This window comes from Centroberyx gerrardi, chromosome 6 (genome assembly GCF_048128805.1).
Source record: "Centroberyx gerrardi isolate f3 chromosome 6, fCenGer3.hap1.cur.20231027, whole genome shotgun sequence".
NCBI lineage: Eukaryota > Metazoa > Chordata > Actinopteri > Beryciformes > Berycidae > Centroberyx > Centroberyx gerrardi.
The window spans coordinates 6,036,944-6,064,933 of NC_136002.1; the positions used below are offsets into that span (position 1 = coordinate 6,036,944).

At 47.1% G+C, this 27,990-nt stretch overlaps 1 protein-coding gene across 1 annotated transcript; it reads left to right on the forward strand.

The window, feature by feature from the left end:
• LOC139916310 (large neutral amino acids transporter small subunit 4-like) lies at positions 1-27,148 on the forward strand. The gene is made up of 14 exons (XM_071905133.2): positions 1-138; positions 3,109-3,323; positions 9,885-10,095; positions 10,209-10,264; positions 10,390-10,466; positions 19,955-20,047; positions 20,222-20,355; positions 20,854-21,065; positions 24,379-24,522; positions 25,221-25,347; positions 25,561-25,693; positions 26,150-26,223; positions 26,511-26,634; positions 26,972-27,148. Exons 2-14 carry the CDS (start codon positions 3,164-3,166, stop codon positions 27,131-27,133), a joined length of 1,707 nt encoding a protein of 568 aa, XP_071761234.1. The 5' UTR covers positions 1-138; positions 3,109-3,163; the 3' UTR covers positions 27,134-27,148.
• The last annotated feature ends 842 nt before the right edge of the window (positions 27,149-27,990 follow it).

The following is a 27,990-nucleotide window of genomic DNA, read 5'->3' on the forward strand; positions in this document are numbered from 1 at the left end:
GAAATACTGATTCAAAGACACCTAAAGCCCATCCTGCACGTGACCCTCCACCGCTGGTGTCTTCGCTGCTCGTCGGGGGAACGGCAGATCTGACCGAGGGAAGGAGCCGCTCCATCGTCCCTGAATCCGCACGCGCAGGTATGCCGCTCACACCGAGGATGCTCCATCACTGTAGCTGCTCCACCGGAGGCGAGGCGAGGCTGACTCATATTCTGGCGTGCTTCATATGACAAATCATCATCTACCATAGGCATTGTTTTCTACACCGAGGTGTTTTCGTGTTCAGTTCGTTCATTTGAGCCTTTCAGTCTCAGCAATTCCTTCCTTTGTGATTGGATAGAGGAAACGCAAAACCCGCAACAGCCTCCATGCATTTGACATCAACTTTAGGTCTCAGCACTGTTTACCATTTGAAATCTCTGTGATGATTCAGAACGCTGACTAGAAATAGAGCGTTTTCAGTCTCATTTCTTGTAACTTTCACAACAGTGCTGTAATTAGATTAGATCAGACGTGATTCACAGTTATGGCTTGATACACTTTGTTGTCTTTCGTTGTCAAGTTTAGACTGGTCATTCCTACTTGTCCTTTATTTTATTGGGCTGTGTCGACAATCGAGCGTGTATTCAACGCTGCATGAAAGTTGTGAAATCATATATTGAGTAGAAAACGCTGGATTTGATCAAAACGGTGGCGAGGCATCAGAGGAACAATGGAGGCTGCTGTATCTGGAGCTTTTTACCGCCTGTTGTCTGCTAGTTTACTGTCTTTGTTTCAGCAGCCAGTGATGTTGCTTATTCCTGTGTCCTGTTGTTGATACTGAACAGCTGAGCGCTACTTGCGGGGGGAGAGAGGGAGAGCTGCGTCAAGCCACACAGAAATAACCAGAGTAGGACCGGAAAACAGGAGGTTTTGCCTTCAAAATAAAAGCATGATTTTTTTGTCACTTTGGGAAAGTAAAGAATAATAAAGTTTAGGGGTGTACAAAAGAACATTCTGACTAAATTGAGTTAAAATCCTCAGTAGAATCATTACATGAAATAGGCTACAGAGGGAAACTATATATGGCATCTTGCACATGCCTAACCCTAACCCGCTTATAAAAAAAAAAGCCTTATTGTACAAAAAAAATATTTATTTTAATTAATTTGACATAGATTCTTCATGAAATAAATATATTTTGTTTTCACCAGGGGCATCAACCACTAAACCCTAATTATGGCAAAGTGCCTGTGTCTAATAGGCCTATCATTCAACACCAAAACTTCCTAACCCACAAGTATAAATAGATTAATTTTGCAGGGATATGTGGGGCAATTATTATGATAAAACATTAGATGTAGGTCACTATGCTGTCAACTTCGAGTCGACATTGGTCCTGAATGTTCCTCTGATGTGATTTCTTTATTTAGATATGGCTTCCAAATAGATTTCTGGTTATTTTTTGCTTGATCTTTGCTCTTCATTGTAATGATAAAAACTACAAAGTCAAATGAAGACTTACTTAGGCCGAGGTTTAGGATGATCTTTATTAGTGCTTTGTCTTACTTAAAAAAAAAAAATCTCAGTCAATTAGAGTTTTCGTTTGAAAGGTGTAAGCGGAAGTCGCTGTGTTCATTCTGTCTGGCTTGACGCTGGTGTGGGCAGAGAGAGGGCTGGAGGGAGGGGGAGGCGCATTGTGCGGATGATGATTTCAGTCCAGTTCAGACCAGTTCCAGCGCTGCTCTTCATTTACTGCAGAATACTCTGTTATTGTTCTTAGTGGCTTTCTCTGCAAATTAAGACAAAGACAAAGAGTAAAGGCATCATATGCGGCTTTATTCTCATTTACCTCAGTCGTAGAGGCGATAAGTGCCATCAACTTCACATTCAATCAAAACATTTCCTTACACTGGGTCAGAAACTCTAATATAGTCGAATATCAATACATTTTAAGCTATTTCAACAGGCAATGAATAGTCTCGAACAACCCACTGAAATATATAATTATATAGGCCAGCTGAATTATTTTTGGATTTGTTTAAGTCTCAAGTGAAGTTTATATGTACAGTCCTTAATCACAGTTACAGTCTGGAAGGGCTTCACAACATTCCCATTATGAAGACAATAGATGAAAACCTCATTAATAGCTTACTTGTTTTTTAAATAAATCTTTCTGATACAGATTAATTTGTCAAATGTAACACTATTTGTATTGATTCTATGATTTTTGAATCTATTTTTATTACATATTTATTTATTTTCTTTTTGATTACTATTTTATACATGTATTTATTTTATGTTTTATTTTTATCCGCCCAATAAACGGCTCCGTTATGTATAGCGTGCTGTGAGAAACATATGAAACTGCTGTAGGTGTGTTGACTGTGAGACAGAGCGGATGTGGGCAGCAGAGCGCTGACAACAATAAGAAATGTTACACCGACAATCTCGCGCCGCACTGGTTCGAACCGGCTGGAACTCGCGCTGCGTTCATGTCCTATGGGAAAAACGGCTGCAATGACCTAACGGTGGAAAAACAACCGCTTGCAGGCGTTCGCGCGTTTGAACTTGTTTGAAGCCGTCAAGATTACATGATTGACGTGTTCTTGGTTGCTCCTCGTCAGCGGTAACAGTATTTTCTAGCGGTGTTTACCATCTGAAAAGTGAGCTGAAGGGCATTTTCTAGTCTTTCCCATAGGGCTGAACGCAACATTAGCCTCACGTGCAGCTGCTCCAGGAGCTATGTCACTCTCAGCCAATGGGAGAAGCCATGTGAAACCCGTCGGCCAATCAGATAGGTCAGGGGCGGGGGCTGTTTAATATTTACAGGCGGAGTTTGAGCTGCTGGAAGGTCTCAGCTGTTTTCTGTTTTCTGAGAGATTCTTCCTCTGTAATCATCATCATCATTAATCAAGAACAAAGAAACGAGCCCAGAGATTTATTCAAAACATTTTATTATGAAATCAGGCAGCTCTAAACATATTATCTACTATATCATTTATATGTGTGACTATATATAGGTGAGTGTCAAAGCCTTATTATGTTCCAATTTATTCTATTCTCCCTCACACCTCTCCCATCTTTAATCCATTTTTGCACTTTCTTCCTTGTTTTTTTGTCCTGCAGGCTGACCCCAGCCACCCTTATCTTCATCCCTCCATCAGGCCGGTCCAGTGCTGACATGGCTCCCACCCTGGCCACGGCCTTCTCCCGCCGCTGGTGGATGGCGGTGACAGCGGTCATCGAGAACCTGCTGTTCTCCGCCGTGCTGCTGGGCTGGGGCTCCCTGCTCATCATGCTCAAGTCCGAGGGCTTCTACTCCTACCTGTGCAGAGGGCCTGGTGAGTCAGCTGGACATGGGTCATGATAATCCTGGGGGGAAATATTTTTTATTATTTGTTGTCAGATGAAAACCGGGTGAAATTTGAGGCTTTTATACATCGAAAACTGGAAACTATTTGTATTTTGCTCTTAAATTTTGATTCATCACTGCCTGTGTGTGGAGAAGATTTCCCACCAGTGTCCATACCAACACCAGAGAATAATTTGGACAAATAAAGTGAATCTACATCGTCTTAGTTGATTGGGGATGGGACGCTCTTCTCTGTTGCAGCCCCACTTTGTGATTTAGACTGATAAGACAACTGGATTTCTACATAAAAATCTAGGACACAACTTTCCTAGGGGAGCTTCAAGGGGAAAAAACTCATTTTCAGATTGGTGACCAAGCATTTAGGAATTATACAAGAAGTTTTGAACAGGTTTGTGAGCAGCTACAGGTGTCTAGTGGAGGGAGAGAAGGAGCTGAGGGACATGGGTGAATTTAATGAGGTTGAATACAAGGCAGGTTGCAGCATTCTGGAGGAGAGGGACTACAAGTACCATGCAGAGGAACTAAAGTTGTGTATCTTGTGTAATAGCGTTGCCTTCAGGTGAAAGTGTCCTAATTACTCAACTTGTGTGAGGCGCACATCACCGCCAAAACCTCACTGTGGGTTTGCACTCTGTTACTGCATCTCCCGGCTCCCAGTACTGTCTGCTGCACCTCCAGCTTGAGCAGTTACGACATTTTTCATCTGATAGCAATGTTATTGCATACAAAGCACTACTGCAGTTCCTCTGGATGGTGCCTTTTGGTTACTACTAGTACTACTACTGCAGATACTACTGCTACTACTGCTAATAATACAAATGATAATAATAATAAGCTTTATTTATACAGTGCATATGCAAAAGCAGAGTTTTACAAAGTGCTTTATAGGAAAGCATAAAACAAGTATATTAAGTAATATAACCAGGAGATAAAAATAGGAAATACAGTCAAAAGCTCTTATGTTTGGCCTGGCTCAACCAGCACCACATCAACATTGAAGCTGAATACTCACACTCTCATATCCAATCTGCCACTTGAAAACAACCAGAATCAGAAAATGTGTGGAAAATGTAAGCGGCCACAGCCACTGTTTTATCTACAGAGCCGAATACAACTTGTAATTACTGCTAATGGGCCTATTTGACCTTTCACCTCCTCCTCATCACCAACTTCTCTCATTCATTTTACAAGCGCAGCCTCGTTCTGGGCGGGTTTGCATTCAGTGAAAGTTTGCATTGGGATGTGAATGGACCGTGTCTGACAACGCCCCGAGTATCTCTCGCTGGAGCGGCTGAGAAACCACCAGCTTTCAAAAGAACGATTACAACACTCAGGGGGACGGAGCGCTGTGTGGATGTGGTGGAGGCAAGGAGACGGGACGTACACACACACACACACACACAATGGGCTTTTTAGAGGAAACGCTAGGGTGTCGCCTTCCATTTTCGCAGCCCAAACTTCCACAATGTGCACCGGTGTCAAATCGTTTCTCGTTTGTATTGCTAATGCGTTCTTCCCTTAGCGAGGACAATGACCTTTGAGCGAAGCAGCTACCTGCACATACTGGCAAACACAGCGAACAGAGACGGAGGATTTATATTGATCCCACACTAGGGATTTCCTTGTGGAAAAACAAGTCAATTCGCCAATAACAGTGAGGCTGCTGAACAAGCTTCAGATGTAGCCGTGAATCAGGTTTCTCCTGCACGACAAACCCGACAGATGGATCAGGATTAGGTTATTGTGGGTCATTTTGTCCTATGATCAAAGGTGGTGCAGGGAGTCGCTGCACTCAGCCGGTCATTTCTTATTGGCTTGTGGTTTATTGTAGCAAAAAACTGAAAAAAAAACCATCAAATGAGGACTTTCTTTTCACCTAACTGCTCTTTGGTAACCGTTATTTGGTCGTAATCATATTGTAGGTCAGATTAAACATAACACTGACAGACTGAGAGGTCAAATCATCATCATCGTCGTCATCGTCCAGAGCCATGGGGTTTTATTCGTCCCCGCTGCCAGACAGATCCACAGATCCATGTGTGAATAGGGCCATTCATTCTCCATACTGGTAATCACACAGGCTGTTTTCTGTCTTTGTCTCTTTGATGTCTCTGTTTGTTTCCTTCTCTCTTTCTCTCCTCGTCTTTATCTCCCTCTCTGTAACCCACAAAAGAACGCTGATGAAAGGCCGTCGGGTTAATTTGCGCATATAAGGCCTTTTAACGGCTTGATTGTTTTCACGGTGCGTTCACTTACACTAGCTCTCATATGACCCTATCTACAGTATTCATGAGGCTGTTCCATGTACTGTATGTTTCCACAGTCTTTTAATCTGCTCATAGCTGAATGAACTCTGATAAACTGTTTAATTGAAGGTGGCTTGTTTATCTGCTGGGATTAGGTCTTAATCTGGGTGTGGGAAATTAACCTCTATGGATTAGAGCTGGGATCTACCGCTGACTCAGCTCTCTCTCTCTGCAGCGACCCGGCCCCAGCTCTCTTTGTTCCTCTCGTCCTCCCTCTCTCTGACCTGCTAAGTGCCGTTAAATCAGCAGTTTCTGTGTTGACACCTAGGGGTGAGGAGCCAGGGAGGTGGGCCATGCTGTGTGTGTGTGTGTGTGTGTGTGCGTGTGTGTGTGTGTGTGTGTGTGTGTGTGTGTGTGTGTGTCCTATGTATTTGAGGAGGTGGGCCCCAGGACATAAAACTGGGTTAAGACATTGACCTCCTTCTACTCCTCTTAGGAGCCTTGTGTCCATCTGACCTAGACTCCTACAGTGCTGAGGTTTACACTTGCATATGAGGTTTATATGGCACCAGTGACAACTCACTCTGGTCAAAAAGTTGCTTCCAATTGGGCAATTGGGTCGTAACAGTAATGGGATACACCAGAGAAAAATTGAGTATAAATAAAAATGTAGCGAATGGGCAAACGTGTCAAGAATATGTTAAGTAGAAATGAAAAGTGTGAATAAATGTGAACTGCAGCATTAGGAGGGTGTGAAACTGTGAACAGCTGTTAGAAACAGGCCATACGCTCATCTCAGCTGGCTAATGGCACACTGAGTCAAGAATAACATGGCATTCAGAGTTGGCCAGACTATGTTTCCCTACAGTGGTTATGCACATATTAGGATGGGAAAGTGTTGTTTTTTTTTATAGACGTAGCAGACAACCCTGCCCACGTCTTCTATTTAGATTGTCTCAAAGGATTGGAGAAAGAAAGGCAAATAAGTGGGGGTGTCATGTTGCACGCACCCTGTTTTGCATTTGCTGTAGATTTATTTGTCCCCAAAGAATTAAGCCTCCACCATCTCCACACTACAGTATATGGATCTGTTGGAAAGAGCTGTTCCCCATTCCTCAGGACAGAATCTCGTGTTCGTGAAACTCTCCGTTGTCGTTCGTCACCTGTGCGCTATCTCTGGGTTTGTGGTTGCTCTGGTGGTGCGAAGTGTGTGTGTGTGTGTGACAGAGAGAGAGAGACCTACATTCCTTCCACCAGCTCAACAGTCTCTCTCACCTCCTTGGCTTTGCCTTTGTTTCGTAACTGGGCCCGTCAACGTGGGTCTTTCAGTGGGATTCATAGTCGATGTGTTGTTGTTTCTGCAAGATAAACTCACAGTGCCTTTTCTTACCTTTCTTATCGCTAGTTTACTCAACTACTGGAAAAGCCTGTTTGGGTCGGTTTGATCAGAATGCACATCAGTCCCAAAGGAAACAAGAGAGTGGAACAGAATAGAATAGGTGAGGTAGTTTGAAAAAAGCAGGAATTTCTCTCTCTCTGCTTTCTTTCCACCCTCTTCCCTTCCTCTTTAATGTGTGTGTGTGTGTGTCCATTTGTGTGTTTCAGATGCCCCTGAGGCTTTTAAATGTTTATAAGACCGTCTAGCCATCATGTGACCCCGTCACCTTTACACAGTACTTAATGTGTCCTTTCCTAAGCAGCCACTAACTGTGAAAACCCTATTTATCTATCAGAGAGAGATCATGAAGTGCCTATTGGTTTTTGCTATGGCACTTATCACAGACTTGGATTTGTTTGTGTGGTGTCTTCCTTTTAACATCCTCCCTTATGACTGTTCTTATCTGTGCATTGTTTTAATAGGCTACTAATCAGGTTCAATGCTGTATGTTGGGGCTTTCAATGCTATCAACAGGTAAATAAAGGAACAATTCTGAGACGGTGAAGCATTCTTCCTCACAACAGCGACGGCCATTCTCACGGAAACAAAGCCGCTTATAGACTCTAACAATCATTAACATGCTAACAAACGACTTCGTAGGGGTGAGTCTGTTTGTCAGCGACTGTATATATAGCACAAATGTATAGGAGAGGAGGGAGAGGTGTGTCCGTAAAAAAAAAAAAAAAAGAATTCAGCGAGGATAGGTACACAAAGGCTAGTTTTTATAGTGTTGACATGCAGGAGAAACAGCCGCTGAAGGAGAGACAGCATGGTGTGATTCATCATGAACAACTATTCAGGGTAGATTTGGGTCAGCCTATACCTGTGTTTGCCTGTACGTGTGAGTGTGTCTGTGTGTGTGTGTGTGTGTGTGTGTGTGTGTGTGTGTGTGTTCAGGGCTCTTCCCTTATTGACTCAAGTTGCTTGGAGCCATTTGATTAGTCAGCAGGCCGGGCCTCCCAGGGCCAGATGCTGTTACCTTCTGTTAGTCCAACAGTCAGCACTACTGCTCTAATACAGCACATACTGTATATCAGGAAGAACAGTTCATCTCACTATTGAGATAAGGCTTTGACCGATGTGGGCTTTTGAAGGCCGATTTTTGGATTGAAGCTGCCGATAGTTTAGATGTTTCTCCCAAATGTTTATTCTTGTCAGGATGGAAAAGCCTCTGAAACAGCATTTAGACCATGGGACACTAAAACTCTCCATTGAAAGCCAGGATAATACTAGTACTATTACAACTGCTACTACTACTACTACTACCTCAACTACTACTACTACTATTACTACTGGTAATAAAAAAAAATATTCATGCACACTTGTTGAATTGGGATCAGTTCAGGTTAGGGTCTTCCCATAGACAACCAGTGTAGTACTGATCAATTCTACAATATGTAATCAATCAAACTGCATCATATCCATCATATCAGAGGTGGATGATATCTGATTTTTAATTAAAGGCCTATTCCAGATCGATATACTGGTCTAACCCTCATAGAGAGCATCATATCTCAATAATTCTGCCCTCCTGTTAAATCAAACTCGATATATATTCCGGAAGCTGTTTGTCCTTGAAGCCCCCCAAGCTCAAATGTCCCAACGTTCCTCACTGATTTTATAACATCTCCATTAGCGTGTAAGCCACATTACCTTTCACCTACAAACATCCTCACGGGGCACATGCCAATCTGCTGCATCACTTTTAAAGGTCTGCACTTTTAATATGATGTACTTAGCTTCCCGCTGTTCCTCTAAATCCTGCCTTTAACCCAGAAACCAACGTCCTCCTCCCTTTTTAACTTAAGCTGGCTCAGCAGCGGCAGAAATGAACGTCAGCCACCGCTTATAGCGTAGTGGTAAACAGCTACCAGCTTTTCAGGGCCGCTTTGTTCATGAGACGGAGCGGAGACTTTAGCTGTTGTTGACAACTTGCCTCCAGCTCTCCAGTGAAGAAAACACTCCGATGACTAAGTTCTTTTGTACCTCCCTCCCTCCCTCCCTCCCTCCTCCGGTCCTCCAGACACTTGTTTATGTGCGAACTGCCAAGGCTGTCTCCATTGTTTTACTGGTCAAGGTGAGCGAGGAGCGTGCAGTTCTTTATCTCCATCATCCTTCCCTCTGTGTGTCATTTTCTTTGCTCCCCCTCTCTCTTGACATCAACAGTGTTTTACAGGAGGTGCCGGGTCAAGGCAATACTTTATTAGAGCAGTGATAGACAGGAATAGACTGCACAATAACTCAGTGAGCTGTTTACCAGAGATGTGTGTGTGTGTGTGCATACCGTTACCTAGGCATGGAGTTCCCCTAAGCTAGAGGTTGGGTCGTGACCATTTCTGCTGCTTGTTTATCCCGTGTTGTGTTGTTTTCCTTGTAGTTTGTTTACTTGACCTTTAATGAGTCTCCTTGCCTTTCAATCAGCAGCTGAGTTCTCAGGGTGCGTGTGGGTGGGGGGGTGGGGGGGGTGGGGGGGCAAATATAGAAACTGTGCCATGGCTTGGATCCCAAAGCGGAACATTAGAAACGGGTTCACTTGAAATACCAAGACGGTGTTTATTTTAGATTGAATTGAAACCTCTAGAATTACGGAACAAGTAAACAGTTTTTTTCCCTGGTTCTGTTTCACAATCATAATTTATTGTCTAGAGTACATAGAGATCCTTCTGTGGTGTCTAGAGTGTAACGGCCCTCCATAGGTACATTTAAAGACGCACTAAAAAACACACTTGTTGTATCAGCCTGAATCACAAAGTGGTGCTTTAACCCTCTCCAATCAACCAAGGAAAGCGGCGTATTCCGATCTGCCCGATGCGAACTCCCTAAATTCTTTCCCTCCCCCCTCCAGAAAACAGCTCCAGCCTCAACCTCTCCAACGCGTCGGCCCCCGACCCCGAGGAGGAGTACCTGGAGATGAACAGCTGGCCCATCTGCAAGGACCAAGACGAGATGCTGAACCTGGCCTTCACCGTGGGCTCCTTCCTGCTGTCCGCCATCACCCTGCCCCTGGGCATCGTCATGGACAAGTACGGGCCACGCAAGCTGCGACTGCTGGGCAGGTGAGGCCGGAGACGAGAGTCCTGTAAACTCTTCCATCCATTCCAATCCACATACAGCAACTGTGTTACTGCTTTGCCTTCCCCTCTCTAAATCCAATCCTTTGTGTTCCCAGTGCCTGCTTCGCCTTCTCCTGCCTCCTCATCGCCTACGGAGCCAGCGATCCCAAAAGTATGTATTTCTGCTCGCATCGTATCACATAGACATATCGCAGACAGTCTGTCAATCAATTGGGATATACAGTAGCTGTCTTGTAACCGTCTCTCTCTCTGGCTGATCTCCTCTTTCTCCCCCAGATCTCTCCGTCCTGATCTTCGTCGCCTTGGCGCTGAACGGTTTCGGAGGCATGTGTATGACCTTCACCTCTCTGACGGTGAGTCATAAAGCTTTACGGCGGCGCAGGGAAACGAGATAGAGGAGATAGTAGGAGGTGGAGGAGGAGCGGGAGAAAGAAGAAGAAGGGATTAGGGATTGATTGATACCGATGTCATGCCCCAAAATGACTTAGTATTCAATGTTTCCCACGGGATTGTATTCTTGTCAGGGTGGAAAAGCCTCTGAAGCAGCATTTAGAGCATCATGGGACACTAAAACTCTCCTTTGAAAGCCAGGGTGATACTGATATATCGGTCTGACCCTAGATGGGACATGAGGGGAAACGCGAGGAAGAGAAGAGGATGGGATGGGTGGATTAGGAAGGAGGAGGTGGAGGAGGAGAGAGAGGAGAGGCAGGAGAGTGGATTAGAGCGAGGTGACGGGATAGAATCGGGCGTTGATGGAGAGAAAAAGAAATGAGAGGGTCAGTGGATGGAGAGAGATTGACAGAAAGACAGATGCAGTAGCAGCAAGAACGCTGGAGAGAGGGACAGGGAGCATTTAGACAGAGGGAGGGAGGAGAGAGAGAGAGAGAGAGAGAGAGAGAGAGAGAGGAGGGATGGGGAGACAGGAGAGAAGGAGAGAGGGACGGACCGGGGGAAGGAAAGCCTCTTGCTCAGGATGATCTCATCACTAAGCGAAAGTGCTGCATCACAGGAGAGGCCACGTGAGAGAGAGAGGGAGAGAGAGAGAGAGAGAGAGAGAGAGAGAGAGAGAGACTGCATTAGTAATCTATTATTCACTCTTGCTCTGCTGCTCTGGCTGGGAGCCAAAAAAAGACCCCATCTCATTACTAATTCATCCGCACAAGGACACATGCATCGCTAGTGTGTGTGCGCGTGTGTGTGTGTGTGTGTTGTTGACAGCACTATGTGGTTTCTCTGCATCCCTGTTTCAGCCAGTGTATTCACCCCAACTAGTGGTACACACCAGAGACTGAATTTAACCATTTTCATGCTAAAAAATATATAAAAAATTACAAGGATTCAGTGTTTTTCTCCAGAATTGTATTCTTGTCCCGGTGGAACAGCATGCAGTGCATCATGGGACACATTTCCTGGGATTATCAGTGCAGTGCTACACTACTGCGGTCTGGCCTGAGCAGTGTGTTACTTTATCACAAGACACTTAGAGAGGAGGAGAGATACTGTCACTGAGCGGACAAACAGGAAGCAGCCATGAGGGAATTGACTGTGTGTGTGTGTGTGTGTGTGTGTGTGTGTGTGTGCGTTTGGGTGTGTTTCCCCACCCCCCACTTTGCTGTTTCCTATTCTGGCTGTGGGACCCGACTGAGAGACATAAACACACACACACACACACAGAAGTTGCTCAGCTGGTTTCACCGACCCCCCCCTCCCCATACACACACACACACACACACACACTCCCTCCCAGTCTAGTCTCGGCCCCGTTGTTTTTGTCCTCTCCAGTTTCAGCTGCTCTCGTCCAACAAGACTGAGCCTGAACTGACACAACTGTCAACTCTGGCTCACACACACGCACATACACGCACACTGTGTCATGTGCGCGTGTGTCAACATGGTGTGTGTGTGTGTGTGCACAGGCGTGTGAGTGTTTTTGCAGTGCTGTGCCACTAACCTCTCTACGGCGAACTGAGTTATAGCCCCCTGCAGGTCTCTACAACTGTTTGGTTTATACTGCTGCGCTTCTTAGGGGTGCGTGTGTGTGTGTGTGTGTGTGTGTGTGTGTGTGTGTGTGCGTGTGTGTGTGTGTGTGTGTGAGAAAGCTCTTGTGTGGATGCTTTGCTCAGTCTCTTTCCTTTTCCTGCCCTTTCCTGAATCTCTAGGTCAGGGGTTGTTACTGAGGAAAGTGACTATTTTAAGATACTTGTAAACTCTCTCTCTCTCTCTCTCTCTCTCTCTCTCTCTCTCTCTCTCTCTCTGTCTCTCTCTCTCTATTTGCGTGTGTTTCGATGTGGTGGGTCTTGGTCTCTCATCCTCCTCTCTTCTCCCTCCCTGCTCTCTCTCTCCTTTCATCCTACTTCTAATGGGCCCGAAGGGGACCGTTTGGCTTCTTGCCCCCTCTCTCTCTCTCTCTCTCTCTCTCTCTCTCTCTCTCTCTCTCAATGTTGTTGTTTTTTTCTTCTTTCTCTATCTATCTTTGTTGCACTTCCTCGGTCTCTCCTGCGGATGCACACTCAGCACTCTGTTGTCCCGGCGATGGAAAACAGGGGGAGAGAAAGCGAGGAGAAGGACGGAGGGAGGGAGCTACCTCTCCCCTCCTCTCTTCTCCTCTCCTCTCCTCTCCCCTCCTCTCCTCTCCTCTCCTCTCCTCTCCCCTCCCCTCCCCTCCTCTCCTCTCCCCTCCTCTCTTCTCCCCTCCTCTCCTCTCCCCTCCTCTCTTCTCCCCTCCTCTCCTCTCCCCTCCCCTCCCCTCCTCTCCTCTCCCCTCCTCTCTTCTCCCCTCCCCTCCCCTCCTCTCCTCTCTTCTCCCCTCCTCTCCTCTCCCCTCCTCTCCTCTCCTCCTCTCCTCTCTTCTCCCCTCCTCTCCTCTCCCCTCCTCTCCTCTCCTCCTCTCCTCTCTTCTCCCCTCCTCTCCTCTCCCCTCCTCTCTTCTCCTCTCCTCTCCTCTCCTCTCCTCTCCTCTCCTCTCCTCTCCTCTCCCCTCCTCTCTTCTCCCCTCCCCTCCCCTCCTCTCCTCTCTTCTCCCCTCCTCTCCTCTCCCCTCCTCTCCTCTCCTCCTCTCCTCTCTTCTCCCCTCCTCTCCTCTCCCCTCCTCTCTTCTCCTCTCCTCTCCTCTCTTCTCCCCTCCTCTCCTCTCCCCTCCTCTCCTCTCCCATCCTCTCCTCTCTTCTCCCCTCCTCTCCTCTCCTCTCCTCTCTTCTCCTCTCCTCTCCTCTCTTCTCCCCTCCCCTCCTCTCCTCTCTTCTCCTCTCCTCTCCTCTCTTCTCTTCTCCCCTCCCCTCCTCTCCCCTCCTCTCCTCTCCTCTCCCCTCCTCTCCTCTCCTCTCCTCTCCTCTCCTCTCTTCTCCTCTCCTCTCCTCTCTTCTCCTCTCCTCTCCTCTCTTCTCCCCTCCTCTCCTCTCCCCTCCTCTCCTCTCCTCTCCTCTCCTCTCTTCTCCTCTCCTCTCCTCTCTTCTCCCCTCCCCTCCTCTCCTCTCCTCTCCTCTCCTCTCCTCTCTTCTCCCCTCCCCTCCTCTCCTCTCCTCTCCTCTCCTCTCCTCTCTTCTCCCCTCCCCTCCTCTCCTCTCCTCTCCTCTCTTCTCCTCTCCTCTCTTCTCCCCTCCCCTCCTCTCCTCTCCTCTCCTCTCCTCTCCTCTCTTCTCCCCTCCCCTCCTCTCCTCTCCTCTCCTCTCCTCTCCTCTCTTCTCCCCTCCCCTCCTCTCCTCTCCTCTCCTCTCTTCTCCTCTCCTCTCTTCTCCCCTCCCCTCCTCTCCTCTCCCCTCCTCTCCTCTCCTCTCCTCTCCTCTCCTCTCTTCTCCTCTCCTCTCCTCTCCTCTCCTCTCCCCTCCTCTCCTCTCCTCTCCTCTCTTCTCCTCTCCTCTCTTCTCCCCTCCCCTCCTCTCCCCTCCCCTCCTCTCCTCTCCTCTCCTCTCCTCTCTTCTCCCCTCCCCTCCTCTCCTCTCCTCTCCTCTCCTCTCCTCTCTTCTCCCCTCCCCTCCTCTCCTCTCCTCTCCTCTCTTCTCCTCTCCTCTCTTCTCCCCTCCCCTCCTCTCCTCTCCCCTCCTCTCCTCTCCTCTCCTCTCCTCTCCTCTCTTCTCCTCTCCTCTCCTCTCTTCTCCCCTCCCCTCCTCTCCTCTCCTCTCCTCTCCTCTCCTCTCTTCTCCCCTCCCCTCCTCTCCTCTCCTCTTTAAACAGCTCCTTCATCGTCTCCGATTACCGCTTTTAACCTTTCCCTGCCATTCCTGCTGGAATCCCTCCCTACCCCCCCCCCACCCCCTACACCCCACCCACTCACACCCACACATACATATATACAAAGTCCCGCAGACAGACATTAGCCCCTCCTCTTGTTCTCCTGCTTGGCCGCGGCACGTGTTGCGGCCCCTCTGCTTCCTGTTTGGCGGAGTGGGTTCGCTCTCGCAGTCTGACGCTCTAATCCACTTCATATATATATATATATATATATATATATATATATATATATATATCTGCTTCACTGTAATGTGTATGTCCTCTGTTCCCAATCCCCCCCTTTTTTTCCCCCCTATCTGTGTCACCGGACCATCTGGAAACACTGTTATGGCCGACTGACTGATTGCATGTCAACAAAATGGCTCTCTATGTGGTTTTACAGTATAGAAAATGTCAGTGTGCAGGTTATATATGCAGATGTTGAAGCTAGGACTTTCTAGGAGGGACTGTTGCAGAAACAGGGAGCGATTGCTTGCTAGGTGAAGCAGTGGAAAATGCACGAAGCACACACAGCACTTGACTTCATTTTACTTGGCCAAGGGAAGGGAGAGAGAGAGAGAGAGAGAGAGAGAGAAAAGCATTGAGATCCGGCTATGGAATGAATAACGGCTATTTTTCAGCGCGCCAGTGACGACAGAAAAAGGAAAAAAAGAGAGAAAAAGCAGAGATGGCGGGGCGAGATGGAGGAAGTACAGTATACGCTCTGTTTACCCCACATGAAGGGAAAGGGGAAGGGAGATGAGGGGGGAAGATAAACGAGTGCCAAAGGTCAAGAGCCGTCGGTAATCCTCGATCTTTGCTGACCAGACTGGGTCAGAGAGGGAGAGAGAGAGAGCAGCGGCCGCTGGTATCAGCCTCACGTGGACGTGTCCTGTTTTTTTTTACAGGAGCAGTCGGGTTGTTTCGATCCGACAGTCACGTTCAGGGTGTTCTGTCCAGCTGGAACGACTGGAAATCCCTCCAAAAACAAGTGTTAGGAGAGAGAGAGGGGTCTAGAATGCTGTTTCAGAGGCTTTCACGCATTTTGGGATTTTTTTGGCGTGAGAATCACTTGGCTTCAATCCAAAATATATAGTATCAGCCTTAAGAAGTCTGTATCGGTTGAGTGTGGGATGAGGGAGATGGAGGTATGCGGCCTGGTGTTCGTCAGCTGCCGTTTGCTAAGCTCGCGGCCCAGCTGGCTGCTTTTTTTTTTCTCTTTATGATGGATGGAGTCCCGGACCGGTCAGAACTGGTTCTCAATGGTCCAGCAGGCAGCTGACGTGTTTTCCACTTGCTGCAGCAAACCCTCTTCCTTCTTTCGTTTCTCTGTTCTTTCCTCTCTGACAGCTCAGTCCAGCTTCCTCTTTCCTCCTGTCGTTGGGTTCAGCGTGTTCTCGCTCCTCTTTCTCACCTCACATGCAATAAGTGCAAAAGTACAGGATGTCCAAAAAAGTCTCGAATCAAAGCGCAACAACTTACCTGACCCCCTGTAGAATATAGTCGTATTCGTGTATCACCAACATGCCAAGCCCCCAATAAAGACATGAGGGGTAAAACAACAGCATCAAGACTGTGGGAAACATATCGGACATCCCCGAACCCTTGAGATATTCATGCATCATCAACAGAAGCAAGTGCACTCATTACTCAGAATTTCTTTTACTCTCTTTCTGCATTTCTCTCTCTGTGGTCTTTTGCGGCTTACTAACGTGCAGCTTCCTGATTCTCGTCCTCTCGGCTCATTTTCTCTCCATTCATCTCTTTTTCCTATAGGCCCAGTTTGACATCACTGACAGCTTGTTCTACAATAGTAATCAGTGATGTAGTGGTGAATATAAAGGAGGGTTAACTATGAGCTGCAGTTGGTGCTCACCATAAGGCAAACAACCACCAATATAAACACAATTCAATTTTCAGAAAAACGTTATGCTTTTGTCCTTAAAGACCCCATCCTCATATAACTCAGTTTGATGGTACTGATGCATACTATGAGTTGATGTCATACAGGTTTAAGTGTCAGTACGCCCTTATGCTCCCATGCTGTCCCATGTTGCTACCTTGTATGTTTCAACAACAGTTGGCTGACCTGCAGGTTGACCCTTAACCTCAAACAAAATGACATGCGTTTAGTCACTGGCTGAACAAAGTGATGTGGACTGTAGACTATGTAGGGCAGTTGCACCTATAGTAACTAAACAAACATCGCAGTTCATAGATCCTCATATAGATCCGGTCCGCCTCGCTTTGAAGCATCTTTTGTCTCATTTTGAGCTTTTAATCAGGCAAACGAAAAAATCCTCTACTTTGCTATCAAGCGAACGCCGACGGCAGATGATCTCTTATCTGCGGGTGACTGCTCGGATCCCAAAATAGACTCGGTGTCCTTTCAGTAGCTGTCCAAACACTGGGCCCATCTGTGTGTACCCTGCCACTCTCTGCATGGATACACTGTGGCCGCACCGCTAACAAAGAGCTATTCAGGGAGGCAGCAACAACAGGTAGATGGTGGGCGGGCGCTTATTATTTTAAAGTGGCTTCTTAGCCTAGACTGCTCTCAGTCTTTCCCCTGCTGCATCTACAGTGGAGATGCTGGGGCTTACATGTAGATTTTGGTAGAAGAGTTGTAAGATAATAGAGATTCAGGAGACGACTATAAAGTATCTTCAGATTAGTACAGCTCATGGGAGAGGAAATGCAGAGGCGTAGCTGTTTATTCAACTTAATTGAGATTTGCCCGGTAAGGGAAACACATCGGCCAGTAATTCACCGAGTTGAGGTGAAACGTTTTTCTTTTTTTGGTTTCTTTTCTGTTGGGACACAGCGTTTAGTCGAGCCTCGGGGAGCGGCACAGCGGTGCTTCTGATTAGGAGCTGCATAATCACATCACCGACCCTGCAGGCTGAGCAGAGGAAACACACAGCTGATACATTCCTCCCATGATTACACAGTCACCAAAACATATCGCCCCGAAACCTCCATTACACTTGCCAGGATTTGGTAAAAAAAAAAAACAGCTTGATTTCATAACGGACAACGCTGCATTTTTGGAATTATACAGTTGGGTTTGAATGGGTTTCATGGGCGTTTTTTTCAAATTCAGATACAAATTTCACCAAATTTGAGCTTGGAGTTTGTCATAGGTAAAAATCAGATATAGATAGATAGATAGAGTACTTTATTTATCCCCGAAGGGAAATTCCAGTGTTGCAGCAGGATATGATATAAGGTTAACAAGTTATAAGTTTCACAGACGGCGGTATATGCTTTGTACTTAACAACAATACAGTACCAGTGCAGCGACATCGATCGCACCTGTTATCCTCCCCGCTGTGTACAGTTGCTGTGCAGTTAGTGTACAGTTGCCTGGTGTGTGTGTGTGTGTGTGTGTCAGAGCCTGAAGCTACAGCAGAGCCATTGTCCCCAGGTGCGAAGCAGTCCCACTCTTGTCAGCCCGCCTGCTTGACTGATGGCTTATTGACTCCCACTATAAAGACACTGTTATCTGCTCCTCATCAAGCCTGACAGCTGAACCGCCCTCTTCAACACACACACACACACACACACACACACACACACTGCTGAACCCATTAATTTCCACTTCTTCTTTCATGACCAGCGGACAAACCGGTTTTTCACATGTATTTTTTGGGAAGCAACGGTCCCACTGACTCAGCCTCAGACCCGCTAACCCAGAGAAACCCCCTGTGTGACGTCAGCTGTTTGTGACGAGGCGATGATCACAAGGCCTGGATGTGGTTCAGTCTGGTCTGGGCTTGCTCTACAGATGCTTTTTGGTCTGGCGCTGCGCCCGCTCTCGTGATCTCGTGTGCTGTTTTCTCTCCTCTCGCTCGTGCCCTTTACACTAATTACCGCCAATGGCAACTGAGCTCTCTTCCAAATGAACTTGTTCCCAGAGCAAACAAACAAGCCGCGGTGTATATTAGCGGGAAGGACTGCAGAGAGGTTAGGGACGGTCTCTCATCCACATCAGAATGAGCTGAGAGGCTTTATTCCGTATCTGGACGATAAGACTTGAATCTAAATCCCAGGACATGCGCTATAAATAGGACTCTTTCAACAGACTGGACACTGAAGCATGACTCAGTGGTGGGTGACGCAAGTGGCTAGAGGAAGCGAGCGGAGCTGATGGAGCATCAGTGTTGAAACGCAAACCTGTCGACTCGGCATAGCGGCATAGAGTCAGCCCTGCTTTGTCATAAACGGGACTCATGCCGACCGCATCAGGTCTGCTGACGTCCACTCCAGCTTAGACGGCTACTTCTCTTCCTCTTCTTCTTTTTTCTCGTCTCGTCTCCTCTTCTCTGTGCCAACTGGGCCAGAGGGCGCTCATCTCGCCCCAGTCTCGCCAGTCAGCCAGCCACCCAGTCAGTCAGCGGCCTCCCGCTGCGTCCGTGTCATAACTGGGTTCTTCCGGTCGAGCGCCGCTGCAGAGCAACAAGAAGCGGAGCAGCGCAGGCTCTTGTTGTTGCGGGACCGTCGGTGATTTTTGGGAGCTCACCTTTGGTCCAATTAAGCCGGGGGGGGGGGGGGGTGACATCTCGGTGGGGTGAGAGGGTTCAGCCAGCTCCCTAACAAGCCGCGCCCCCCGTGGAGAGCACAGCGGCGGGATGGGCAGATGATGAGAATGAGAGAAGGGTTGGAGGGGAAGGGGGGATTCTTGGGGGAATTCTGCTGCTTATGACCCATAATAAAGCTTCTATTGAGGAGAACTCGCACCCTTCGCCTTCATGCCTCCTCCTCCGTCTGACTTTTTTTTTTAACTCCCTGCCCCCCACTCTTTCACCAGAGAACCACTTCATTCAGTGCTGTTGACACACACTGCCCCCCCTGCCCCCCTCCATGCTAAAAACATACTGTATCGCATGGTGCTTTGCATGAAAGCGTCGCCCAGATGGCCTATATTATGTTATGCTGACATACACACATGATGATTCACACTGATGCACTCCTTTACCTCTTCTCTGTCTCTCTCTCTCTCTCTCTCTCTCTCTCTCTCTTGCTCTTCTTTTCGCTCTGTTTTCTACATCCTGAAGAAGGCTGTTTACAGTTTTGAAGTTGCCTAGTTAAGAACAGCGTGTGCTCTCTCTCTCTCTCTCTCAGGGTTGAGTGTCATTACGCAAGACGCTCTGGGTTTTCTCTCCGCTCCACTTCGAATGGCGGAACAAAACAGAAACACCCTGCTGCACAGCACATGCTGTACTTTCTGGCAACGGGCCTATCAATAACATATAGAGCAGCCAGGAAAAAAAGAATCCGCCCCCATTCTGTGGTCAGATGTTTTTGGTGGGTTTTAGTGGTTTGTAGAGGGAGTCTGAGAAGGAAAATGACAACACATCAGTTTCTTCACTGACTTCCATAGAAAAACCAGAGAAGACCCTCTGTGTTTTCACATGTGATTTTGGAAGGAGGATGATTTATTTATTCCCAGGCAAATCGTTTTTCATGGCACTGTAAATCACCTTCAAATGTTATGACGACCCGAGATCTAGACTGCTTGACGCGTTTCCACTGAAATTTTAGACATGATGTGTTTTTATGAACTTATTCAAAATGGAATAGAAGTGCATCATGTTGACATGTGTCATCTGACCCTCTGCTCTCTCCTCAGCTCCCCAACATGTTTGGAGACCTGAGGTCCACCTTCATCGCCCTGATGATCGGCTCTTACGCCTCCTCTGCCGTCACTTTCCCTGGCATCAAGGTAACTTATGTGCTTTCATTCCTCTCTTTGAAAAAGTATTCATCTTCATCCACCAGATCAGCTTTCCCTATCCAAAGCCCTGTACAAATATGGATTTAGAGAGACGTTAATAACCCAGCGACCCCGGAGCAGCGTATTGATTTCTGTTGTTGTTTGGGTTCTGTCTGCCTGCAGGTGATCTATGACCTGGGTGCCACCTTCATCACCATCCTGCTGGTCTGGGCCGGCTGCGCCTGCCTCGTCTTCCTCAACTGCTTCTTCAACTGGCCTCTGGAGCCCTTCCCCGGCCCGGAGGACATGGACTACACGTAAGACACACACACACTCCCTCAAATCTTCTTTAGCCTGCAGCTATCCTTTTCAGCTCTAATGCTTTAACTAACCACAGGTTATAAGTGCTGTAGCTGGAATTCTACTAAGCCTGCGTTCTCCACAGAGATCAGCGCATTCCTCCAACACACACACACACATATACTGTATATAGATACATGCACACAAGCATGTTTGGATATACACACATGCACACACACACTCATGCACGCTTAATCCCAGCGTATTGCAGCGGAGGCCAAGTCGGCCCCGAGGACAGGAAAGACCATGAAACCAGAAGATCAGCCAGCTTTGCTCTTATTCACCTGGATCTGATGTTTCCTCTCCTCTCTTTCTCTCTCTGTCTCTGCTGACTCCTGCTCCGTCTTTCTCTCACACCTCTCTTTTGATAAATGTGTTGAATAACCGCCTTTCCCTTGTTGTCTCTCCTCCCTCCTCCGTCCTTATCTCCCTCCCTCCTTCTTTCAACCTCGCAGGGTGAAGATCAAGTTCAGCTGGCTGGGCTTCGACCACAAGATCACAGGGAAGCAGTTCTACCGGCAGGTGACCACCGTGGGGCGCCGCCTCAGCGTGGGCAACTCCATGAAGCAGCAGCACCAGCCGCCCAAGGACCTGGCCACGCAGGAGGCCAACAAGCTGTGCCTGTCCACCGTCGACCTGGAGGTGAAGTGCAAGTCTGCGGAGGAGAGTAAGTCTGAAACACGAAATCTGTAATCTGTAAACGTCAAGCGCTCCTTTTGCCGTAATGATTCCATCCCCACAAATTGCCGGGTCCCTTTGCCAGCTCACAAGTATTTGAAAAGGCAGTTTGCCAGCGGAGCCGGCATTGTGAATGAACTTGCCAGGAGAGTCGCTCTGTATGCCAGCGTTGTGTCTGAAAGACAAAGGCCTTCCAGACCGCAGACCTTCCCACAGCCCTAGGGAGGAATAGTAATATTATCACTTTGTCTATTTCACCCTGGGAGTAGTAGTCTGTTGCACTACTTCTTACACAGTATTTGTTTTCTGTTACATCCGACAAATTGGCGGTTATGTCCTCTCTTGTCTTCAGAAGTCTTCAGAAGCAAGGAAGCATGTCAAAACATATAAAAGCCTGCCTTTTTCGTATCGTATTGTTAGGCTTTATCATTTTTTCCGCATCCGCTAATAAACCAAGGGGATCCAACCATTTTTAGGACACATAGCATTCTCACAGCACCTCAAGGTGGCTTCATGTTGATGTGGCTTAATGTCAACCAACTAATGTTTTGGTCGCTGCTGCCAGCTACTCTGTTGGAAGTCGTCATCCAGTATGACGACCAGTATGATTATCTTAATTGGAGTAAAGTTGAAATCGGAGTAAGCAGTTAACACACCTAGATTTCTGCTCAATCTTTCCATTTATTGGGGCATGTAAACACCTTAGATTTCTTTTGTTTTTTTCAAACTGCACATGTCAAAGGTCACCAGACACAGTAACCCAGATATTGAATGATTGCTGAGTTCTGGTGTGCATGTGAACGTCCTGCACGGCTGGACAGTCACCAGGGTCAAACATCAAACCTCGAGAAGCGCAGTTAACTCTCCCTAACCCAGATCTGTACATAACAATTAGGCACAAGCATCCGGCCACAGACCCATAGAAACCCCTCAACCCCTTTACCTCTGCCCTACATCCCCCGGTAAGCACCCCACCCCTCGAGGGTCAGGGACTCCCAGCGGGGGACTCGGTCTCTCCCCTCTGGGTCTCTTTGGTACCAAACGGACCGTGGAATCGGTTTGGACCACGTTTGCTACAAAACGCCGCCCAGCGGGTGTGTGGCACGCTGGCAGGCGGCTCTGGAGGAGCATTGTTATGGGTTGAAGGCCAAGCGTCAGCCGTTCTGAGTTAGTGTGTGTGTGTGTTTGGTATGCGGCCGGGATGCCCATGGTTGGTTTAGTAACAGCTGGACATGTTCCATCTCTCAGGAGCTCTCAAGAGGCCCATATTACGTGCACACACACACACACACACACACACACACACATATACCAACCCATTTCCCCTCTCATTTCTCTCTTATTTGACGGCTGTGAAGGTTGCAATGTATTTGCCTACTAGGCATTTTTTACTTTTCCTCCTGTCTCCTGAGATCTGAAGGGCCTGGTCTGAGTTTGAGCTCACATACCAACTAAACTGTTGCATTACAGTTGGAATTTGAAGACACATTAACACTAAATCATCTTAAATTACCACATTTGGTTAATTATATACAAAGTAATAAAGTTTGACTTGGGATTATTGTGAAACTGGTGCTGTAGTGTAAACCCATGTACTGTAGCTGTGCAGAGTGAGATCTGCAGCCACTCAGCAACGTCACAGTGGCTAGTTTGGTATGTAAACTATATTGAGAACCAGCGCAGTCTATATAGAGATAGGCAGTTTTTTTTTCTACTTGCTTTCTACTTGGTTACTTAAATTATTCTTTGTCTAAAATAACCTTTTTTTTTTTTACTGTCTCAGCTTCTTAAGGTCATTTTTTCAAGGTATTTTGCTTTTGAGCCAACGCAACTAAAGCAAACAGAAGTGCAGTATCAAACGTCTTTATTCAGAAGTGTTTTCCATTCCAACATGAACATATCAAGATGGAAAGGCAGATAGCGAGAGGAAGTAAATATAGAAAATGTTAACCCTTTATTTGCATTCCAAGCGGATTACAAGCCCTTTAGACACATGGATTGTCTTTTTCTTAACTTTTCTTACGATAAAATCATCAGACAAACATCAGAAAATGACATTCAATTTAACATCATGTTATTAGCCATACAGTTACACCATAAAGTATTCAACCCCCTAATGTTTTTGCACATTGTGTTTATTATGCTGCTCATCATCATCATTCATCATGCACTCACAATGTGCTTATGATGCATTATAAAGCCTTATGAGCACAGCTTCAGTATGGTGTTACCAAAAAAAAAAAAAGAAATTCCTCTGATGAAGTCTTGCATAGACAGACACCTGTTGTTCTGGATCATAAACCCCGCTCCATCTGTGCACTGACCATTAAAAGGTTTGTCCAGTGCTTACTACATGGGCAGTTGCGTCCATTTTTTCCATTTATATTCGCATGTTAGATTAATGATCAACCCTTTCTTTGAGTCCCCTGCCCCCTGGCCCTTTTAATGCAGGTGAAGACATGTCACCATGGCACCCAAAGGCCCTGGGAATATTTAGACGACAGCCTCTTTCCCCCCAGTACACCCCGACGGCACCCTTTCCTTTTGGAGGGGGGGGGGGGAACAAGTCGGTGTAGTTTTCCATCATATGAATAGAGGTAGAGACAGAAAGAGGATGAAAACACAGAGGCAGGTTTGGGCTTGTAGCCAACTGTACAGGAGAGCTGTTTTACTTGCAGACTGCGGAGGCTTGAAAGAGATTATGTAGGTTGTGTGTTGACATGCTGTATCGCTTTGATTGACATAAACGATCTGGACTGAATAATGCAGATTTCCCAAATACAATCCAGTACTGTGTCATTCTAATCAGGGTTTGGGGTTGGGTTTGTGATAGCTGAAGCGGATGCTGATATTTTTGTATTGCAGCTGCCATTTTGTGCTGACTTTCAATATCTTTTTCCATTTTCATGCCAAAAAATTGCAATGATTCAGTGTTTTCCCCAGAATGTTATTCTTGTCAGGGAGGAGAGGCCTCTGAAACAGCATTTAGACCATCATGGGACACTAAAACTCTCCACTGAAACCCAGACTAATGTGTTAGCAGCTCTTTAAGAGGCAGGCTGACCCACCTCACCTATTCAACAGTAGGGGAAAGTCTGGGATTCATTACTGCCTTTAAATGAGGAATTCATTTACAGAAACATTGAACGATTAAATGAAGGAACCTTCAACAACACTGACAGGCTGATATCCAACATTTAACAAAAGGTCAATACCAGCAATCATATTTATCGATCTAACCCTTATTCTAATGACCATTTTGCTCTCTCTCTCTCTCTCTCTCTCTCTCTTTTCTTCTGCAGCTCAGTCGTTCATGAAGAGCGTCTTCAGTCCCATCTTCATGCTGAGCCTCATCACCATGTGTGTGACCCAGCTCCGCCTCATCTTTTACATGGGAGCCATGAACACCATCCTGGACTCGCTCACCGAGGGAGACCTCAGCACAGGTGTGTGTGTGTGTATGTGTGTGTGTTCAGGAATGTGGAAGGCTTTGTGTCAAGTAGATTTGCCTAAACCCAGAAGCAAGTTTCTTTTCAATTTAACGTCTGACCAGAGGCATTAACATTAACGGCTCTCATGCTGGAGTAATGATTTTCACTATATTGTGTTCTAAATGGATTCTCACATCTGTGCCTGTAAAACATAAGACTTTTCTTCCCGCCTTTGCTTTGCGATACCTGACGATCCCTCTTGACTCTCTCAGCTGCTTTCTGCCTTACCGCTCGTTGTTAACTTTCCCTTCCCGTCCGTCTCTCTCTCTCTCTCTCTCTCTCTCGCTCTTTCTCTCTCTTTTCCTGTCACGCTGGCTTCCTGCTGCTGTTGCAGTGGAGAGGATGGAAGTGGGTAAGAGACCTCAGGCCAAACTTACAGCCATCTACCCATCTGCACCCTTCAGCCTCTCTCAGCTCATCTGTTCATAGTATCTTTCTTGTTGTGATGTAAAAACTTGTAAAACTACAGTAGCACCTCAAACCGCTCTGCAACTAACCAGAAAACTCAGTTCTTGTCTGTCAGTGTGCTCTTGTGTTGGCTTCTTTGTGTGCCTCTGCTTCTGAACGATTCATACTCTTCATTAAATGTTCAAAGCCTTGCAGAATAGCGTAAAAACACACAGTAACGCTCTGTCTGTCCGTCTGTCTCTCAGTGAGCGTCTACACGTCCATCTTCGGCGTGCTCCAGCTTTTATGTCTGGTCACTTCTCCTGTCATCGGCTACATCATGGACTGGAAGCTCAAAGACTGTGAGGACGAGAGCGAGAAGAAGGGCAAGAGGTGAGGGGGAGCGCACGCACACACACACACACACACACACACACACACAGCATAGAAGAACAAAGGTGGAGGCTGGAAAGCAGAGCAAAAGAAGGGTATCTCGGTGGCGAAAAACGATTCCTTGCTTTCAGAAACTACCTTATGGGATAAAAGAGTTGATCCTATTCTATTCTATTCTATTCTATTCTATTCTATTCTATTCTATTCTATTAGGGAGCCTGGTCAGCCCCGTCGCCCGGACAAACAGATTCAGAAGATCACCAACGCCACCAGAGCCTTCATCTTCACTAATCTCCTCCTGGTTGGCTTTGGCGTCAGCTGCATCGTCCCCAACCTGCCCCTTCAGGTACACACACACACACACACACACACACACACACACACACACACACACACGGATGGGATGGCAGGGTAAAGATCAGGGCTCCTTTGAAGCTATTCGGGGAGGCACATTTCCCAGCATGTGTGCCAGGGTGGTTGAACCCCCATGTATCCTCAGATGGAGCGGTAGCACTGCAGAGAGAGAGGGGGGGGGGGGGGGGGGGGGACAGTGAGGGAGATGTACATGATGTTCAAGCGTGAACGGCTCACATGGCAATGCAGCTGATGGGATTTCTCAGTATTTCGGCGACACCTGGTGGACATAACGCTCACTGCATGTTATTTATCATCTCGGTTGTTGCTCCCGCCCCAGTGTCAGCGTCTCATTTATCCAAGATTAAAAGCGGTGAAAAAAGGCGCACCGTGAACTGACCTGGTATTAATCTGAGAAATGTATCGCTTTCCTCTTTTCCCCCTTCAGATTCTGTCGTTCATCCTGCACACCATTGTCAGAGGCTTCATCCATTCTGCAGTCGGAGGGCTGTATGCTGCTGTGTAAGTGGCTCGGATGTGTGTGTGTACGTTCATGAGTTAACGGCATAATAATACTTCATAATACTATATAGTGCCATAATAATATTTAACATAGCAATATACCATTCAGTGGAATGCCAATGCCATTGCTAGAAAGATGTGTGGCTCAGAAATAAAACATAATTCTGCAGTCAGACTTGTATTTACAGTCAATGCAAAAACCCGTATACCACCTACGGTGAGCGATGAAAACTATTTGAGGTTATCACTGAAGAGAATAAGAGGCCGGTGTTGTTTGTCCCCTGCAGGTACCCGTCCTCTCAGTTCGGCAGCCTGACAGGGATGCAGTCTCTGATCAGCGCGCTGTTCGCCCTGCTCCAGCAGCCACTCTTCATGGCCATGGTCGGACCCCTGGAGGGAGACCCCCTATGGGTAAGATGACACAAATATCCCCCGATATCACTGCTGCTGCATGTCCTCCCTCACCCACTTAGTTTAGTCCATTGGTGTATTTGACAGGCACCGCACAAATTTATGAATAAATTCAAAGGTACGGTGGAAAAGCCTCTGAAACAGCATTCAGACCATCATGGGACACTAAAACTCTCCATTGAAAGTCATACTAATGAAATTCCTTATGGTGGGTTAGCAGCTCCTTCAGGCAGAGTGAGGACAGACTGGACAACATTGACTGTCCGATGTTGGATTTTTGGTAAAAGGTGAATATCAGCAGACCGATATATTAGTCTGACCTTTACGTTATCTCCAGGTGAACGTGGGCCTGCTGGTGCTGAGCATGCTGGGATTCTGCCTGCCCCTCTACCTGCTGTGCCACAGCCGACACCTCACACGCCTCCGAGACGAGCGCGACGAGGATCCCAAGATCTACGTCCAGATCAACAACGGCAGCAAGCCCGAGGCCTTCATCTAGACCGGCAGGAGGGGCGAAAAGGATGATCGATTTAAAACAACAGGGGAGGAGGAGCTATGCTAAAGAGAGAGAAAGAGAGAGAGAGAGAGAGAGAGAGAGAGAGGGGAGGGGAGAGTGGCGGAGGTCAATTGCATTCATTCACTCATTCACTCACTCTGTCCTCCCCGACGCCGCATCGCTGCTCTCAGTTCGTCTGCACTTGCACTCAGACGATTCTCTCTCTCTTACATTCCCCCATACACACACACACACACACACACACACTATTATACTGTCAATCATATTGGGTCAAACATGACTGCATACCACTGTGACACAGTTTCACCCTCCCTGATACACTGACTATACACTGTGAGAAACCTGACACAACACACACACACCTGTCTGTTCAACACACAGTCGCCGCAGGATGGGGGGGGGGGGGGGCTGGGACTCACCAGTAAACTGACATTATTCTATACTACAAACCCCCCCCTCCTCCCCTGGACTGTATCTCTGAACTGAGGAGAAAAGAGGGAGAGATGGAGAGGCGAGAGGAAGAGGAGGGCAGAGTCTTCATCGCCCCGACGGACTGACTCCTCCCCATCTCCTCTTCAAATGTTTTTTTCTCTTCGCCGTTGTCGTTTTATTTCACGCCGTTTGTGTTTGTCGGCGATGCCGAGCTGGTCGGCCTTTGCCAGTCCTCACGCTTCAAAACCATAGAAGAAGAAGATGAAGAAGAAGAAGATGCCAGCCAATGCAAAACCCAGAGCAAGGAGACTTTGGAGAAATGTAAAAACGACGGTGACAGTATTGTGCTTTTAATCCAACTCACTGGTGGTGTCTGAACGTGTTGTACGCCAGTAACCGTGACGACC